This window comes from Neopsephotus bourkii, unplaced genomic scaffold, assembly GCF_033783945.1.
Source record: "Neopsephotus bourkii isolate Nb327-2 ecotype Australia unplaced genomic scaffold, CSIRO-AGI_Nbou_v1 NB_745, whole genome shotgun sequence".
NCBI lineage: Eukaryota > Metazoa > Chordata > Aves > Psittaciformes > Psittacidae > Neopsephotus > Neopsephotus bourkii.
In genome coordinates this window covers 2,910,331-2,929,338 of record NW_026901243.1, presented here as the reverse complement: position 1 = coordinate 2,929,338, position 19,008 = coordinate 2,910,331, and the positions used below count along the sequence as shown (strand labels likewise).

At 45.0% G+C, this 19,008-nt stretch overlaps 1 protein-coding gene across 2 annotated transcripts in view; it reads left to right on the top strand.

Moving 5' to 3' along the window:
* LOC133212932 (mitogen-activated protein kinase kinase kinase 3-like) overlaps window positions 1-19,008 on the top strand; it is a 77,973-nt gene that overhangs the window by 14,154 nt on the left and 44,811 nt on the right. For both annotated transcript variants that reach the window (XM_061354802.1, XM_061354801.1), the window contains exon 2: window positions 7,703-7,782. In XM_061354802.1, the coding sequence (XP_061210786.1) occupies window positions 7,779-7,782 (4 nt within the window). In that variant the 5' untranslated portion in view covers window positions 7,703-7,778. The remainder of the gene's footprint in view (window positions 1-7,702; window positions 7,783-19,008) is intronic.

The following is a 19,008-nucleotide window of genomic DNA, read 5'->3' as shown; positions in this document are numbered from 1 at the left end:
GCTGGATGCCGCAGGAGAGGAAATTACTCATCACTGCCTCCCTTGCAGACTGCTCATGGCCTTGGTGAGCTGTCATGCCCTCAGCCTTACACTCTGCAATGCCCTAAGCTGATGTAGAGGCAAGATATGCCTTTTCCTCAGTTTCCTCATCTTTTCTTCCCTCCACTGGGCTTGGAGAGTGAAGGAGAGTCAGTACAGCAGCCATGCCCTGCTGCCTTGCACTGGGGGAGCAGGTCACAATTCCATGATGTCTGTAGGCATTGCAGTTTGGGCAACTAGAGGTTGCTTCTCTGGAAGAAGTTGCCTTGTGTGTGGTAGAGGCACAGCCATGCAGAGACACAGCTGCGTGAAAACTGGATGGTGAAGGGCTGGCAGGAGAGCCTGGGTAAGCCTAGGAGGTCCTGGGCAGACCTGTAAGGTTGCATCAGCATATGGCTGTGTGCTGCCCAGTCTGGTTCCTGCACTGTTGATGGCTCATTTTTTGTCATGTGTAGTCACACATGAAGGCAAGTGCACTTGAGTTCATGTGATGCTGCAAGTCAAGAGGTCAAGGAGAACAAAACTTCTGTGAAAGCTGACCAATGTGTTTCTGTTTCATAACCCATCCCCACCCCACTGACAGCATGCATAAGCCAGCAACTTCTGGAGACAGCAGTGTCCTGGGGCTTTACAGAAGCATGGTCCTTCTGCCCAAAGCCACAGCATGTCTTCTAATCTTTGCTTGCCACCAAGCACTTGCCGAGCTCTGCTTCTTCCCCCAGGTCTAATCTCCATCTAGAATTGCATGGAAGTGCCATGAACAAGAAAAGGACCTTACAAATTCTGCGCTGGCTCTTGGGGGCCCGATCTCCCCACGTGCTGCGGAGCTCATGCTTTCTTATGCTTTTTTTTATGTGCAAAATAACCAGGTAGCTGCTGAGAGAACAGAAAGTGGTCAATTAGTTCTCAGCCCTTGGCTTCACAGTCGATCAGGAAGTTTGAATTGTGATCAATCGAATCTAGACAGGCTGCAGGTGTGAGGCTGTGGCTTGTTAAAGAGGAAGCTGTGCGGTAGGATGGCTGTGAGAGGGATTATTGATTGCAGCAGCTGAGGGTAACTGGTGGTATACAAAGGCTGGTAGGACAACTTGGAGGAGATACAGGCTGTCTCTCGTGTGCTGTCAGCAAGATATTGCAAGTGAGAGAAAGCGGGTCAGAAGGTGGGATGACCGTGGAAGATGGCACAGTGGATTCAAAGCCCTGATTCTGCCGTAAGGTCTTGCTGATCACCTAAGGAATGGATAGGCCTCCCTCATTCCTGCTCCAAAGCTTGGTTAGTGTTAATCTCCTTGTTAGAGCATGCTGACCTACTCCTAAGGTTTGTAATGCATAGAAATCAAAGCTACAGAGGCAGGGTTGGTTACTGCCTGCCATTATCCTCATGGAGAACTGGGTGTCATGGTCCTTGGTGCCCAAGCCATTTCTCAGGCCAGATTCTCTATTGCACAGCTTTTGGCTTTGTAGCTCTTCAGTGTAAAGCTTCATTCACAGAGACGCTTCATTTCTGGTGCCAGATAGCAGAGCGGTGCTGTGCTGATGCTTTTCTCCCAATTGCTGTTTCCAGGAAAGATGCTCTTCTGAGACAAATGCTTTTCTGAAAGCATATTTAATCTGAAACTCCTTTATTTAATCTATTGCTCTTTTTTGGTTTCTGCTCCTTCTGGTTTTCCCAGGGAAGTGGAAGAAAGAGGCCTGAAGCCTCACTTTTCCAGATACGCTTTTTTTTGTTTTAATTTCCTTCCCACCAAGTCTTCAGCCACTCAAGGAGAAACAGAAAAATAAGGCAATGAAAACCTGCAGGAGGAAGAAAGTACAACACTTCTGTACTGGCTTTTATCTTGTACATGGAGACAGACCTTCCCCTTTGCTGTGTTCACTTGGGGTGTATGCTTATTGAAATCAGAGGGTTGTGTAACTTGCATCAGGGTTTCTCTCTGCTTTATAAGTGCACAGATGACTATCTGAGGACAGGATTTTGCCCTATAAAAGGGGAAATGATGCAGACCTTCACCCCCAGCAGGCAGGGCTGTATGTTTAAATAATCCTGGCTCGGCTGGCTTGTGGGGAGATGAAAATACTGAGTTGCAGCAGATAAGGATCCTTTAGACTTTGTGCCTTCAGTGTCTGATTTAAAACTTGGCATTTAGGCACAGTGTATAGTAGGACTAAGGTGGCCTTTGGGGTGTAACCAGTGTTGGAGGAGAGAGTTCCTCTGGAATGAGTGCAAGGTCAATAGAAACAATTCTCTGCTGTGCAGACCTTGTTGCAAGTCAGAAACCAAACAGGTGGTGACAATGTCTGTTCTCTGGAAATTCTCTTTGCTTCACTTCTCTTATATAGAAAAAGCAGAAGATTATATATAGATAAATAAATACACATACATATATATATATATATATATAAAAACATTACCTCTCACCTGATAGGGCTCCATTGCCTGAATTTGCTGAGAGAAGAATCTTTTTTAACTCTTTTGATTTGTTTCTTTGCTTTAGGGGTTTCCAAAAGTTTGAGATCCATATGCCAAATCAAAGCTATTTTATATGCCAGTATAAATTCCTGCTTTTTTTCACTGAATTTGGTTTCAGGATTATCATTGTAAAGCATGAAAAGAAACTAACTGAAAAAAAAACCAACTTACTGGATCATGCTGTCTGCAACATTTCATTTAGAATGTCATTTGTGAGAAGAAGAGTTCAGAGGGGTGAGGTTTTAAGATCTCAATGGCCGTTTTAAAGGGCTGTTATGGAAGTTAACAGCAGGAGTCATGCAGGTTTTAAAGCTCTTATTCTATGTACCTTGTGCTGGAACATCAGGAGGTTTTGCTTTAGAAGGAGCTGTTGAATACAACTGCATTGGCTGGGTCACTGACTAAAGGTATCCTCCAACATGCACAATAGCTTTTAAGCACAGGTCTCCCAGCAACATACGTTGTAAAGAATTCTTAGGCAGTTCTGTGGTGTTGTGCCCACCCAAAGAGTGCAGGGAGAAGAAACCTCAACTGATGAGTATTTATAAATTGCCTGCTGGGTTTCATGACCTGTAGATCCCAGAGCACTGGCTTGCTCCTTATGTGAGCTGTGCTGAGGTGCGTATGTCACTTTTTGCTTAGCAGCTTAATCATAGGATAGTTTGGGTTGGAAGGGACCTTAAAGCTCATCCAGTTCAAACCCCCCTGCCATGGGCAGAGACACCTTCCACTAGACCAGGTTGCTCAGAGCCCCATCCAACCTGGCCTTGAACACTGCCGGGGATGGGACAGCCACAGCTTCTTTGGGCAACCTGTGCCAGTGCCTTGCCACCCTCACAGGAAAGAACTTCTTATATCTAATCTCAATCTCCCCTCTGTCAGTTTAAAGCCATTCCCCTTTGTCCTGTCACTACTTGCCCTTGTCAAAAAGTTCCTCTCCAGTATGGTCAAAAAAGTTTTTTTGCCCTCCTTATCTTGGCTCATGAAGTTTGCTCCTTGAGCCTATTTGCCATTTATGCCTGAAAAACTGGCCTGTGTGTTTGCAAAAGGTCCATTCGAATTGCATGCTCATAAACAGAGTCATAGAATCGTTTAGGTTGGAAAGGACTTTTAAGATCATCCAGTCTAACCATAGGTGGAACACTTCCAAGTCCACCATTAAACCACATCCCTGAGTGCCACATCTACATACATGCGTAGTCTTAAATGGCAATTTTTTGACCACTCCTGTGAGATGCATCCTTTGGGTAACCTGAGTGGAGAATGCCATGAGAATAGGGTCTTGTGTGTCTGAAGCGTCACCAAAATTTACCTATTCTTTTGTATAGCTCTGAAACATGGATCCCATTTCCAGAGAAGTTCTACGTGCACAAAGTCAAATATTCTGTACTGTCTAGGGGAAACAGTAAGGATGAGGTTGAGATGATCTGAGGAAACCTGTAATATTTCAACTGCTTTCTCTTTGCATTTGAATCTATCTTTGCCAAGCCTGCAGGCTGTTTGAGCTATCAGCATGCACACGTCTGTATTCGCACCGTTAAAACAATCTCATTTGCTTTGCTGTTGTTTTTAACACTACCCCAGCCCTGGCCTCTGAAGCTTTTTGAAAATAACATTTACAATAATATTTTTAACAGCTCTGTAGTACACAAAACTCCAGCGCCCTGGCAGCACTCCCGGAAACTTGCTGAAAGTTAATGTGGTCAACTCTTTAAAAAGGAGAGATTTTTTCCGCTTGACTCTTGCTTGTTAAACTCTTTGAGCCCAACATGTTGTTCCCTGCTGCTTGAAAAAACAAGGAAAGTCCCAATTTTAGCAATGCTAGTTTGAGTATTTCCAGCTGAGCCATATTTCAGGGGCAAGTGTGGCTTATTATTATTTTTTTACAGTGGTGTGTCCCTACACCTTCAAACCAAAGTGTTAAGTGGTGCTCAGGCAGGAATAAGTAGGTGCTGCTTTCCCTGGAAGGCTGGGGATGATAAACCGCAGAGGGAGGTGCCACTTGCTTGTGCTTGCAGTAGTGGCAAGACGTCCTGACTTGGAGGCCATGTTTTATGTTGGATGCTGAACCTCTGTAGAGTAAGAAAAGCCCTTGTTGAAACAGGTGATACTGTAAATCCCATTCCGGATCAGTAGTAGATTGCTGGTGATTCTAGCTCTTGATGCTGCACTGCACTCCTGACGGTTTTCTAACCCCCATCCTACATCCTTCCTCTCAGTAAGTCTCATACAGCCGCTTTCTTGTCTTTCCTGACACCTGGAGAAAAATTGTTCTTCTCCATCCTCTTCTCCCCAGCTTTCCTTTCTGCGACTTAGATGCGCACAGGCTGGAGTCATGTCTAGCTGGGAAGAATGTTGCTGTTGTCCTCCTTGAATTTAGTCTTAATCTCTTCCTAGCCAGGAGTATGGGCAGAAAAGGGAAAAGCTGGGCTTATTTTTTAAAATAGCTATTCATACTCTGCAGCCATGTAGCCATAATGAAGTTGAGCCTTTTCTGTTGCAGAATTGAGCTCAGCTTGATCAAATCAAATCTGCTTTCATTCTAGATGAGAGAGAGCATCTATACTGCAGGTTAAGTAATTTCCAGCAGTTTCCTGAGCAGACAGAAGCCTCTTGCACGCGCAACACAAACCTGGAATATCAGTATTGCATCATCCCAACATCCCCAGGAGATGACATGTTGCTGAGCTCTTGTTTTCATTGCTTGGTAGGAGGTGTTTGTACACAGCAGGGTTACCAGGGCAGTAGCTTGTAGATTGACAGTGGAGATTGAGAGTAGATGTACAGTAGAGGCTGGTTTCGCTAGATGTGGGAGCAGTGGAGTGCAAGGTGGTAGCCCTTTGTGTCAGATGCTCACTGGTTTGTGTTGTAAACTGACAGCACTTGCAGGCTCTGATCCGGGAGCTCAGTGGGAGGAGAAAAGGGATGCTGCTTTGAAGTGCATCAGAGTAGAAAAATGATTTTCTTATTTTTCCTCTGATTTTTTTCCAACCTCCCTTGTTTTTAAGGGAGATAATATAAATGACAGAATTTGCACTAGAAACAGGAATTTGTCCTTCTGTAACAGGAAGCTGCTGATAAGTATTTTTGGGAAGCCACGGAAATCGCCGGTGTTTGCAGTCCAATTTGAAGGCTGGCTCAGTCTCAGGCTAAAACAGCAACCCCTTTTTCTCTCGTGTGTCTGGGGAGATTTCCTGCACCGTGTGTGGGGGCTGGCTTGTCCAGGGAGAGCTGGGCAATGGGATCTCATGGGCTGGCTGTGGCAGAGGTGATGAAGAGCATGGGGATGGGCTCTGCTAATGGAAAGGTCACCTGTTTTTTCCAGGGCTCATTTGCTTTGTTCCTGTAGGTGCATGCTTTTGGAGCTAGATATGGATTGCAAAGGTCTGGGAGGTCTCCACAAAGCCGTTGGAAAAGGCTGTTACACTGATAGGAGAGTTAACCTGGGCTATCCCAGGAATTTAGGGTTAATCCAGGCTATCTGCATGTGGCCCTTGGAGCTAACTATGCATGGAGCTTAATTGCTGGAAGAGTTGCATTAATTTGGAAAGCAAAAGCAGTGGAGATTTGCACAGCTTCCTGCTCTTGTTATAATCATGTGGAATTTTACACTGCTTTCTTGGTGATTTTTCTGCTCTCTCTTGATTCAGTGTTGCAGGGACTGTCTGGTTCCTTCTCCAGGTAGGATTTTTAACCTTTCCTAGCCTGTTGGTTACTTCTTTCCTTCCTCCTTTGCCTTGAAAATGGACAGAGCAGAGTCCCTGGCAGCCATGGGCTCTTAGGCTAAATGGTGCTGTCTGAGAGGAAGCTGCAGGAGCAAAAGGAACAACGCACTTCAGGGCACATGTATGTCTCCGCCTCCGTGGCTTTCTTATCGCTTTCCCTTCCTGCTCGTCTCTCTCAAAATAGGTTGGATAAATATCCTCCTGCTTGCCAGCACCAAGGCATTGGAGCTGCAGAAAATCATGTTAATCCGTGCTTGAGATTATTCCTGTTTCAGTTCAGATTTGTAATTGTGTTCAGGTTGATTTGACTGAGCGGCAAGATTTCCAAAGTGCCTTTTCCTACTGTTTCTGCCAAATGCATGGTAACACCCCAGAATTCATGTAAGTGTCCTGGCACACACAGCTCTCATTGACTTTGGGGCAATGTTGCTTGCAGTGACTGCAGGACAGGAATGTCTTTCTTACTCTCTCCGTGCAAGTCTGGTGAAGCACTTCAGATGTGTCTCCATTTATGTGTGCCATCACACAGGTTTATGACCAAGAAATCTACGTGCTTCCTAATCACCTGAAGTGGATTGTTTTTGCTGGTTGCTTCTATCACACTGCTGTTTAAGAGGTGTGTGCCTTTGTTCAGTCTAGAATGAGAGTTTTCACAAGTGACCAGGACTGACTCCAGAAGGCTCAGGTTTACATTCTTCAGTTTCTCAGTGAGAGTATACAATATCAAAACAAACCCTTTCTGGGCACATGCTGCTAAATGCAGGATGCCAGGTAACTGAACCCACTTTTGGGTTGGTTTTGGGCAGGTTAATGCATAGCCATGTGTAGCAGTTGGCAACAGAAAGAGACTGGAAGGGCCAATAAGAACATGCCTGCCATGAGGGATGTGTGGGACATACATTGCTGCTGAGAGCTGCCTAGACTAGGGTTTCTTTTTTCCCCATGTGGTCAGAGGAAAGCTGGTCCAGCTTTGAGGAGCCTTGGCTGGAATTTGGAAGGCCTAAATTTAGGTTTCTGCTTTGATACAAGCTGCCTCTGGGACTGACTTTCCATGTCCTCCTGTCAGTCTGTTCCCCAAGTTATATTATCCCATAGGGACACCACAAAATGTAATGCATTAAAGAGATGGCATTGCTTTAAGATTAGTACATTAAATTACATTAAATACTGTAAAAATACATTAAAACGTATTAAAGGTGGTCTGCTCTTAACAAAAGGAAACCTATGGCACAAGTGTAAGTTGCTTACTCCAAGATTTTAAAAGCATAAAGGTACTGGGTTCATAGTGTGTTATCTTTGGGATGTGTAGAGGTGGCAGACTCTTGGCCTCAATTCCTAACTAAAAGGTTCTCTTCTTTCCTCCAGCCCAGGTGATGGTGGGGAAATGCTTTGTGAAAACTAGTCCTGTTCGGTCTCTGTCTCCATGTCAAAATTAATCTGTAACCTTTGTGTACATTTGTTATTACAGGGTGGATGCTTGAGAGTGGAGGATAAGGTACAAGTGTCTGGGACCGGTGGAATGGAGGCCTGATGTAGATGGAAAGATGGGTAAGAACTGGATTCCCTTGAAGCAATTTTCTGCAGCTTGTTAGTTTTTATTGGGGCTACCAAGTATGTCAGCAGAGTGGGAGGCATTGCCAAGATGGTCTGGCTGAATATTACATTGTATTTCAATATATTTTTCTTTGCCTTCTAGTAGCACCAAAATTGGACAAATTCTCCTCTTATTGTCAGGGTGGTGTGGTGGGTCATGTCCTAGGTGGAGCCTCTTCCCAAGCCTGCCTTGTATTTCTGGGCAGAGTATCTTCATTCCCTGTTTCTTTTATCCCAAGGAAGCTTCTATTTCAAACAGAGCCTGAGTATGTTGCTTTTCTAACGGCTAACCTGGATTATTTGCACCTTCTCCCTCTTCCACTGGAGTAGTTGTATATCAGGTGCTACGTGGTGCTGAGGGAGACTTTATAAAGAAAGTGGAAATTGCTTACAGCTCTGGAGGTACATAATGATCTTGATCTTATCTCTACCACTAAAAAAAAAGTCCTAAATCAGTACTACTTTAAAGTACTGGTCTCCCTCATTTTTAACATGTGAGTAATCAGACCAGTGGTATTCTCACATGAGCAGGTGGTAAGTGTGAGAGTTGCAGCCCACCTTCAGCATCTCATACCACTGGCCATCAAACTTGCCACATTAAGTTGGCAAAATCATACCTTGCCTGCGGGAAAATGTCCATGCTGTGCTACCATGCTTGTAACCCATCACACAGGTGGGCACAGCAGCAGGGTCTTCCTGGTGTCTTCCCATCCTCAGTAAAGGACTTTCCAGGAGACACACACCTTATTGACAGCAGCACTGCTGGGTTTGGGGTTCAGCCAGTGTTTCATGCATTTATGAGCATGGCAAAGTGTGAGAAAGCTCTTTACAGAGTGAACACTGACCACAGAAACAATTCCAAAGAAGTCATTTTGTTACCTAGTGTAGCAGCTCTAGCAACTGTAGGGTTTTCTGCTCCTTTTCTTTAATTTTGCTGAAAAGAGAAAGCTCAGCAAATTGAAGAACAAGGCCAGGTTCTACATCACATGGATGTCAGTGCTCGATGAACATGTGGAGCTAGTTGAGCTTGGATTGTCCTGTTCCCTTCACCAGAAGTAGGTTCCAGAGGAGCCTAAATTTATCTCCTGAAATGGCTTCCTGACATGATGATCCAAGAAAGGAGATCTTGGAGGAGTCCTGGTTGAAGCTGAGCATTTCACTTTTACGTTGGCAGTATTGCCAATGCAGTACTTGATTTATTTTTAAGAAGGAAAGTTCAGACTTGCTTTGCGCAGGGAATGAGTTGCTGGCTCCGGTCCAGCTCTCATCAGAGCTAATTTGTTGACAGCTTATACAGAGAGTGTTGTTGGTACAAACTGCACAAGGTACCTTTGAACTGTCAACTGTAAACATAATACAGAAGCACTGGGGAAGCAGTAATTTGTAGGGGTACTGTAGTGAAGAGAGCACCCTTTTGCAAGGCTCTGTAACTGTGTTTTGGGAAGGCAAGCTGGATCAATAGGAGTCTTGTGCAGATTTGCAGTTCTGCTTACACTTGTGTGTGAGCAAAAAGTGCTGTGCATGTCCTCTTCCCCAGATGTGCTTGCTCAGAGCATTGCTGTAGCTTGTCACTAACAGCATCAATGCCTGTCCCTGTAGGGACCAGTTAGCTCTGCCAGGCTGCATTCAGAAAGGATCGTGGTGTGTTCCTGAGTCTCTGTATTGACTGTTGGGGTGAGATTGATGAAGGGATGTGTATCTTGATCAGTGTTATCAAGTGGTATTTCTTAAAGGATTGTTGCAATAACTTTACTAGCATACAGAAAATTAGGCTAAATTTTGAGGGTTTATTAAATGCACACACACCCCTCCTTTTACGTGTTTCTTTCCTCTACATTTGGGATAATGAAGCATTTTCAAGGGAATTTGCAGTCTTGTCATAAATTCCATTCTGGTAGACCACAAAGGAGATATGTTAGATGAAGTGATCTCTGATGGTCCATTGCAGTTCTATCTTTCTTCCTAGGATTCTATTTATAGTCTAGCAGTGTCTCAGAGTTCAGCATAGATCTGTTTATTCCTGGACGTGCTCTAGAGAAGCTACAGGACCTTGTAGAGACCACAGGAAGGGAAGTGGGGACTTCTGCTGTCTCTGTAGGCTGCACCTCTGATAACATAATTTGGTTGTGTCATCCACTGCAGTGGTGCTTAGTCTGGCCCTCTGCAGCCCCCAGCATCCTGGTGATGACAGATAAGCTGCTCTGCTGTTGCAGGTCCAAGACAGTATCTCTACATGTGCCAGCTTGTGGCCAGCCTAAGCGGAGGTCCTTGGCACTGGGTCATCTTATCTTGTACAGACGTGGCCATGGCCATATCACTTAACTCTTATTAATTCTCTTACTGCTGTTTGTGAAGGACTTAGATGTATCGCTGCAGGATATATCAGAGGGCTTAATTCTGAAGGGAAGAGCACTGGATATAGCATAGCATCTAGGGACAGAATTGTTCCAGTCTTGCTTCATGCTTTGGTCTCCAATAAATCACTTGGGTTCCCATTTAGTGTTGTCCTAAAACAGGATGTTCCCACCTCTCTAACCTGTTCTATGCATATGTATGTATAACTCAAAGGTTTAGGTCTTTAGTCCTTTTGGGGGGTGAGTATGGCTTTTGCTTTGGCAGAAAGGTCATTTGAGGTGTGGGAGATGGGAGAATGATGCTTACTTACAGTATTGTCTTGAAAGAGTGCATGTGTTTGGAGAAGATGACTACAGGCTGTGCTGGCAGAAGGCACAGCAGCTTGTTGAAGGAGGATGGGGCCTGTTTATGCTGCTGTGGTCTGGCCATTTAACCCATTCAGTGGGTTTTGGGCGGCTGTTGAAAAGGAGAGAACTGCCCTGGTTGGTGGGGGGGAACAAACCAACTCTCACTATCCCCATGCTTGCAGGCACTGATGTCTCTCTCAGCTCTCCCATGCCTTGTTTTCATCAATCCTCAATCTACAGCAGTGATTTTGCTCTTCATTTGCTCCTTGCTCTTAGCTTACTCTTTGCTTGCTGAGAGCTATTAAAAAAAATAGCATTTCAGGTTGAATAGCAGCAGTTTATCTTATAAAAGGCACACCAGGCTTTCTAGCTCAGGATTTGTTATTTTTGAGAGGTGTCCAAGTTCAGAGGTGTCTGTGTCTCCTCCATGTCCTGGCACCATGCCTATTGCACCTAGGGCTTCTGTTTAGGGTCATGCCAGGTGCTTTGGGCACCTGGGGAATGTGGGACTGGATCTGCATTGCTGTATTTGGGATGCTACATGTGTTGCTGCAGCAACAGGTTAGGAGTTCATGGACTCTGGGCTGTGGCTTTGAGCACTGGCAGTAGCTGGGCTGGGAGGGAGAAAGAGGTCTTTATAAGCCCACAGGTAACCTTCAGAGGTATCAGAGGCAATCAGGGGAAGTAACTGGCCAGCTGTGTTTCTTGCTGTGTAAACAATTTTCTCGTTTCAGGTGTGCTCACGAGAGAGGTATAGGTTGTGGGAAGAGGTAATACCTTTTATAAGAGCAAACTGATAGAGATGGAGAATAACAGGCTGCCTTTTAGTTGCATGAGCCCTTTTTCAGAAGGAGCAAATTTTAAATTTAGCAGGAAAACAGGCTGGAAAAATTGTCCCAAGCTTAATTGTGTCAGTTCATTAAAGGAGAGGGCAGCTAGTGTCTGTGGAGTAAAGGGCAGGGTTAGCAAAAAAGCTGTGAACTTTTGTTGTGCGATTAAAGAGAGAGAAACCAGTATGTGGTACCTCTGAAGACATGAGAAGTTTTGCAGGTTGATACGGGGTGGAGGCAAGCATCATGCCAGAAAACCAGAAAGTATTTTATTTTTTTAATTTAATTTAATTTAATTTTATTTTATTCTTTTAAATTTTTAAAATTTTCTCAGCAGAGCTACAAGCATACAAAATTTTCTCAAATGTGGCTTATTTTTCTTTTTAAGGGTCTAGCCCCTGCTTGCAGCTCTCCCACACTAATGTTAATCTGCAAAAACAATTAAGAAACAACCGGTTTGAACAAGAGCAGTGTTAGGGTCATGGTTAGGCTCAGTGGGTCTTTTCCAAACTAAGCAATTCCATGATTCCAAGAGGCAGAGATTTAGCATGGCTTATCTTGCAGCATTCTGTGTTTTTATAGGGAAGCCCTGACTTTGGCTGCTGTATTCCTGTCTCTGCCTCCCGTTTTCCTCAGGGCGGAAACTGGGAGCCACCCAGTGTTGGAACCTGTTCAGGGCTGGGAGGCCTTTGGCAGCTGGAACAGTCAAGGCTGGGTTAAGTTTCTCTTTGTTGCTCTGCAGGGTAAATGCTTGCTCTTTGGCTAACAGAGAATTGCTTATTTTATCTTTGCTGTGCTTTAGATATCTTAGGTAGCAGGGTGCCGAGGTGTGCTGTCATTGTTCCCTGCACACCTTGAATGGGTTTGCAAACACCTGCCTGCTCCACAGCCAGGTTTAGAGGTGCTTGGAGGCAAAGAGGCTAACTTCATTAGCCAAGAAAACACGTTGTGGCCCATGTTTTGGCACTGCGTGCATGGGTATGGCCAAATTTCTCTGCACAATGGCATGGTCTCTTCTGTTTCTCTTACAGGGAGCAGCAGCCCAGGGGTAGAGGGGCTGACGGGGATCCCTTGAGGCAGCATGGGCAAAGCAGGTAGCAAGCTGGCAATTAGCTATGGAAGGTCGCAGCACAGGGCTTGGGTGCTGTCCTTGCTTAGCTGACCAGGTATAAAAGTAGTCTAAGGAGTGCACAGCTTATTAGAACTCCTCTTATGAGTCCCAGCCCTGTGTGGTGTGCTCAGTACTGGAGACTGATTCAAGGTTAGGCATCATGCTGCCACCCTTTTGCCAGCAAAATAATGCCTGCTAGGAGATGGAGAAGCATTTGAGGGTGACTTCCTGGAGAGATAGTGGGTATGACTGGTACAACAGGGTCCTGTCCTGTCCTGTCCAGCACCGTCTGGGGATGTGGCTGGGCCTCTGCACCTCATTGCAACCATGTCTGCCATGGTGGCTAGGCCTGGGCTGACAGTGTGCGGGGTCTGTCAGCAAGTGCTGGAGAAGCACTGAAACCCTTTATATCACTAAAAACTGGTGTGTTTTTTTTTCATTATTGAACCATTACATCTCAATTTTTCCCCAACTCTGCCTTCTTCAACAAATCTCTCCCCCCCCCAAGTTCCACTCATCTTTAACCCAGGTGTTTGCTCCATTAGCTGAGGAGGGTTAAAGGGTGTGTGGGGCCATGGCTGGACCCCCACAGGTTGTTACAGGGCCCAGCAACATGGTGCTGCTGTGAGAAGCATTAAGCCTGTGCTTTGTGCCCAAACCCAGCTGTCAGGATACTGCATGGGCTGTATCTGGGGAAAAACGGCTTCTCTGCCACCCTCCTCAGGTGCGGGGACGTATGTGGGACATGTGGTGATGGTTGTGCACAGGTATGGACCCACGGAGGAGGGCAGTGTGTTGCGGAGCATGGAAAGGCTCTGCCGGTGGCTCTGATCCTGTGGAATTTTACTGTGCACGGTGCTGTCAGGGGGATGGCTATTTTGGGAATGGAGGGTAGTGGTGAACCACAGATGTAACCCGGCTTTCCCCCCTGGACGAGCCAAACCAAACACCTTTTGGATTCAGAATTCTTTTCCATTGCAAAAGACCCTGGTAAATCTCTGGGATGAGGCTACATCAGTATCGTGCCACAGCACTTTGTGTGTTCATCAAGTGAAATTCTTTGTATGATTTGTGGCTCAACTGCTGAAACTTTCACATAAATGATGAGCATTGCCACTGAGTGCCCTTGAAAGGTTTTGGTGTTTGCAAGGTATGGATCACTATGTGTTCAGAGCACTGCTGCCACCTTACCTAAGCTGAGGTGCAGTCCCAGTAGTGTTACCTTTTGGTTTTCCCTGGAAAATCTTGGAAATCCCTCTGAGTTTTGGAAATTCAGAGGGCAGCTGAAGTTCTTGCTTATCTCACACCCTGGATCCCAAATGTGTTATGACATGACATACTCATTCATTTGCCAGTTTATTCTCTTTTGCTGTTGTTCTCAATATTCTTACAGACTTCTTAATAGCCCAGTCACATCACATTGAGGTGTTTGCTTATTTCTGTATCTGAGTGTTTTGGGGACTGCCTGGGTTCTGTCATTGTGGTGGCTGGAATTAGTTATGAATGTGTGCTGTTTTGCAAGGGGATGTTAAGAGAAGGGGTGTTTTTGATCTAAACTTGTTGTCTGACCTGTGCACTGTGCAAATTCACCAGCAGTTGTAGGGGTTACCTGAGGGATAGCATAGGGTTGAGGTGGAATAGGTGTCTGTGATAGTGATCTGTGGGTTTGGTTTTGCTTCTTTCTACAAAACAGGTATTGGTTGTGCTATAAAAGCAAAATGCAAAACCTAAACCAATGTCATTTATGGAGAGGAAGTGTTTTCCATGGATTTGTCAGATAAAGTATTAACAATCTTCTGTATTAACAATCTTCTGTACCTATTAGGTTGCGCACCTGTTAGCATCATAATTCCTTAATGTGGAGAAACGGGCTCTCAGGAAACCCCACAGCATTAGTTATCTGTGCGAATTTGTGTGTCCCAAGCTTAAGACGTCAGTGAGCAAACTCCTGCCAAGAAATCCTGCCTATCAGAAGGGTCTTCCCTCGCTTCCTCATGTATAATTGCTCTGTTCGACCTGCTGAGCTGCGCCCTGCCCTGGAGTTTATACAGGGTGACCTTGCCGTCCCTTGGGTGGGGTTGCAGGAGGGTGAACGACAGCAGGATCCAGCTGCCGGACAGCCTTTGCTGACTTGCACAGGGAACGTGCTCCACTGGTGTATCTGCTGCAGTGCATGCTAATCTGGACTGGGGGAGGGTAGTTGGATAGTTTTTCTCATTATCAGATCCTGGACACTGCTCCAGACAGTGGCAGAATGATTTGTGGGGGGGGGATTAATTTACGTAGAGGTTTATCTACATCTTTCACTAGGTGGATGCATGCAGCAGTCTGTTTTGCCATAGGTCATTCACGGACAGCCCTTGTATGTGGGATAAGTTGCAAAACAGTACTTGCATCTGCTCGTGAGAGTGTCTGTGTCCCTCCACTTAGGGCCTTTTGTTACAGCCCAGGTCAGGCTCTTCTGCTTCTAGCTCACTGTTCTCCTTAGTATTAACTGGGACAGTTGTATGTGCCAGTGTTTACTCACCAATTGATACTTTCTGCTATTGAGAATCATAGAACAATTTAGGCTGGAAAAGTCCCTTAAAATCATTGAGACCACGCTGCCTTGGTAGCTCTGCCTCTGGTATTTTGTGTAATGCAGTACTTGTTTGTTGATTGTATTTACAGGTACTGAAGAAACCCGTAAGTCCTGGGTTTCGCTGTATCTCCCAAGTTTGTTTTCCTTTCTTCCCCTTGGCTTACAGAAGAAAGGCAGCATTTGTCTTCACAGGCAAGTTCTTTAACACCGGCTTTTATGTAGGTTAGTGTTGTCGAGTTCCCTGGACCAGGAAAACAATGTCATACCAGTCCTGGCTGCAGACTTGGGTAGTCTTGAGCAAGAGTTTTGTCTATCTCCGATTCCTGTCCCATCAAATGAGACTTCAAACCAGCTAATTTCTCTTCCCATCTGTCAGTTTAGATGGAAGTCCATTGGGGCAGGGACTGCCCTTTGCCAGTACTGAGTGGTGCTGAGGTAGTGAGCCTTGGCTTTCAGTTGACATTCTCTTTCGTAAATGATAAATGTTGTATTGCTGATGGGTTCAAAACGTGTGCTCTCAAAAAAGAGAGAAAATGAAAGGCTGATGTCCTTTGCAGGCTAAAGTCAAGATTGTGAGTGTCATAGTCACATGGTTCTATATTTGTTTTCACTATTTTTCATTACATTTCAATATTTTTGTCACTACATGTTCAAATCCCGGCCTTTTGAAAGGGCTTTCACTGAAGGCAACAATGTTTCTGTGAGGCTTTCCATCTTCTCTTCATCCCCTCTCAGTCTTCACAGAACTTGTCCTTCTGAGTGGGAATATCCCCAGTGGTTGCGTCACCTTCCAGAGAGGTGTATGCTCGCAATGGAGGGTGTTGCTGGAATTTACACAAGCATGACAGCTGAACTGAGCTATCAACATCTCAGTTGTGAAAAGCACAGTGGGATCTTCAGTGACCACAAGTGGTCACGTCTGCAGTCCTACACTGGATCCAAACAGAAGTGTATGCGACAGTATATGGCCCCTTAGCTAGATGTTCTAGCCTGTGACTCAGACGATAATATTCTTCCCCTCTGCAACGCCCAAGATTTCTCCCCAACTTTTCCCAGCCCTAGCTCTGCCTGGTGTGTGTAAGGGGCCAAAATCGGAACTTGCCATGTTTTACGAGGCTCTGTTTTACTTCTGCAGGCTTTCTTGTGCTCTTCATCCAGCTGCTGCTTTTTTATTTTCAGTGTTGATGGAAGCAGCTTCATGAAACTACCATAAGCTGCCTCTTAGTAATGACCTATTAGTGAAGCCAACAACAACAGCACTGTCTAGACCATCTGAGCACAGCTAAATTATTCCTTTGTCCCTTCTTCATTTGCTTTCTCTCCTGACTTGAATTGTTTTGGGTGGTCCTTTTTGACCTTCAAGCTTGCTATTTCTGCCTTGCTTTTTTGCCTTCTTGTGCTGCAGTGCTGTACTGGGACTGAAACTCTAGGTTCTTCTCTCCCACACACATGCTGGAGCCGAAGCCATGTAGCAGCAGCAGAAATGTCTATCCAAAGGGCGGAGAGATGTGTCATCTTGTGGCTTTCTGATTTCACTTCATAGTGGATTCTGCTAAGTGTTGAATGCTCTGGGTTCACATCTGTAGTGCCTGGGACTTGAGAGTCTGAATGCCTTACAGAACTGAAAATTTAAGAGAAGGAGGTATTCTGGCTTTGATGCAAAATCCTGCCATACTTTAATAAAAGTATGAAACCAACGCTCCCATGTCCACTGTGGCTCCACTGGTCATTGGCTCCTTGGAGTACTCTTAGCTTACTTCTGTGTGCCTCTCCTCTTTGTGACTATGGATAATTGCCCCCCACCCCCAAAACCTTTGTGAAATTACTATCTTTGAAACCTCTGTTATATTTGGTTGGAATTAGTCGTTGGATGGATGGGCTGGCAGTATGATTGAATGAGCTTGTTGCAGGGTGATTTAAAAAGCACAAAACTGGAGTGGTGCTGGTGGGAAGTACAGAAGAAAGAATCAAGTTCCCTACTAAGGGAAATAGCTGGAAATAAAGAGCAGAGGATGGAAGAAAGACGCTCTGGGGACAAAGGGACAGTGTTAAATACATTTGACTTTTACATTTCATTTCTGCTGTTTGTGTGATCAGCTCCTCTTTGTCCTGGTCTTCCATGTTAGAAATATTCCAGTTTATGAGTTGTGCTGGGGAAAGAGCAGGCTTTGTTGTACAATTCATCTTGTGAACCTACAATACCTTAAGTGAATTTGTACAAAACAGGCAAGAGTGAAGCTGCAATCTCTTGTGACTACTGCCCATATGAGTGACCAAGTAAAGAAGGGTGTTCAGGAGCAAGAACCTGCTCACGTTGCACAAACTCAGTGTTTTCCATGAGTCAAGTCCATCTGAGTTCTGTGGATACTTTGTTGGTGGTGTGCAACTTGCAGCTGTTTAGTTCTGGAGCCATGGCAAAGCTTGGGAAGATGTTTGCTGTGTAGTCTCAGTGCTTCCTTCTCACAAGGCTGAAGCATACTTGCTTCTGGCTGGTGCTGGGTTAGGAGACCGTGGTCTTGTATGTCTCTTGGGCATGAGATTCCTGATGCTTCCCCAACATTTTCTCTGTGGGAGAGCCATCCATTCTGCACCCTCTGCTTGCTCAAACCAAACCAGAGAGCGAACAGCCTGTGACGCCCCTTTTGCTGGAGAGGCTTGGGAGTGGCATTTGGATTTAATTATCCAGTAAGTTTCAGTGCTTGTTTGAATTTTGACTAAACTGGCTGAGCTGGCCGCCTATTTCCATGGAACAAAGCTCTCCACCCTTCTTGGGAGTCAGCTTGGAGACCCCAAGAGCAGTAATTAGGATGGGCAAGAGCCTTACTCTGGAAAGCATCAGTCCCTGTGAAAAGCTGTCATGAAGAGGACTGGGAAGTGTCAGTTTTGCAACCAATGATGCAAATTGTGCTCCTGCTCGGAAGTTGCTTCAGAGTATGGTGTGGGGTTTTTTTTTTTGCTTTGTTTGAACTATCGAGGCTTTTGGTTATAGTCCCTCTGAAACTGCACTTCTCTTGGACTAAAAACACACAGTTAAAAGTTGTTTAAAAGCTACTTAAGCACATAGAAATACATTACCTCAAGGAAATAATGTATATCTGCTCTGTTTAAATGGTGTTATTTTACACTCCAGCAGCAGAAAACATTTTCTGCTTGTGTAGGAAGAAGTTTGCTTACCTTACTTTGCAGCAGTGATAGCATGGATGTGTATTTTGGGGGTTTGGTTTGTTTTTTGGACAAGTGGCACTTATGGTTTATAATAAGAAGTTCTTCCCCAGATGATCTCTTGAGGTCCCTTCCAACCCTTGGGATTCTGTGATTCTGTGATTCAGGGTGCTCTCTGACATTCGCCTTTTAGTACATGGAGGAACAGCCTAAATACAAGAAATATTTTTTGTTTATTTCCTTCTAATACCTGAATCAGGACAGCTACAGCCCTGTTTTACACCACTGATTCTAGTCTGATTAATTTCATTGTTTCCAAAAATGGGCTAAATTTAAGCAGTTACTGAAAGTGAGTTGGTGATTCTTGCTTTGTTATGTTGGGAGAGATGCAGAAGGGTGCTTTTGGCAGAGATCTGTAGCCTGACATTTCTAAGGAAATGTGACTTCCATAATCATCCAGATGGGGCTGCAGCACCAGGAATCTTTAAACCTGTATTTGATGGACTCTGAAGACTGTTGCAAGAAGTTTTGACAAAGTTGATGGGTAGGTAGAAGAGGAAGATTCAGTGCTTTCAGGGTAATATAATATAAACCAAACCTTTTGTGGATGTTGGAAACCCCTTGCTGTTTAAGGAGAAGTCTTGGATGGGGCTTTGAGCAACCTGGTCTAGTGGAATGTGTCCCTGCCCATGGCAGGGGGCTGGAACTGGATGAGCTTTAAGGTCCTTCCAGGTCCAAACCATTCTATAAGTTCTGGACTATCTTTGTAGGGCACTGGTGGGTTAACCAGAGGTG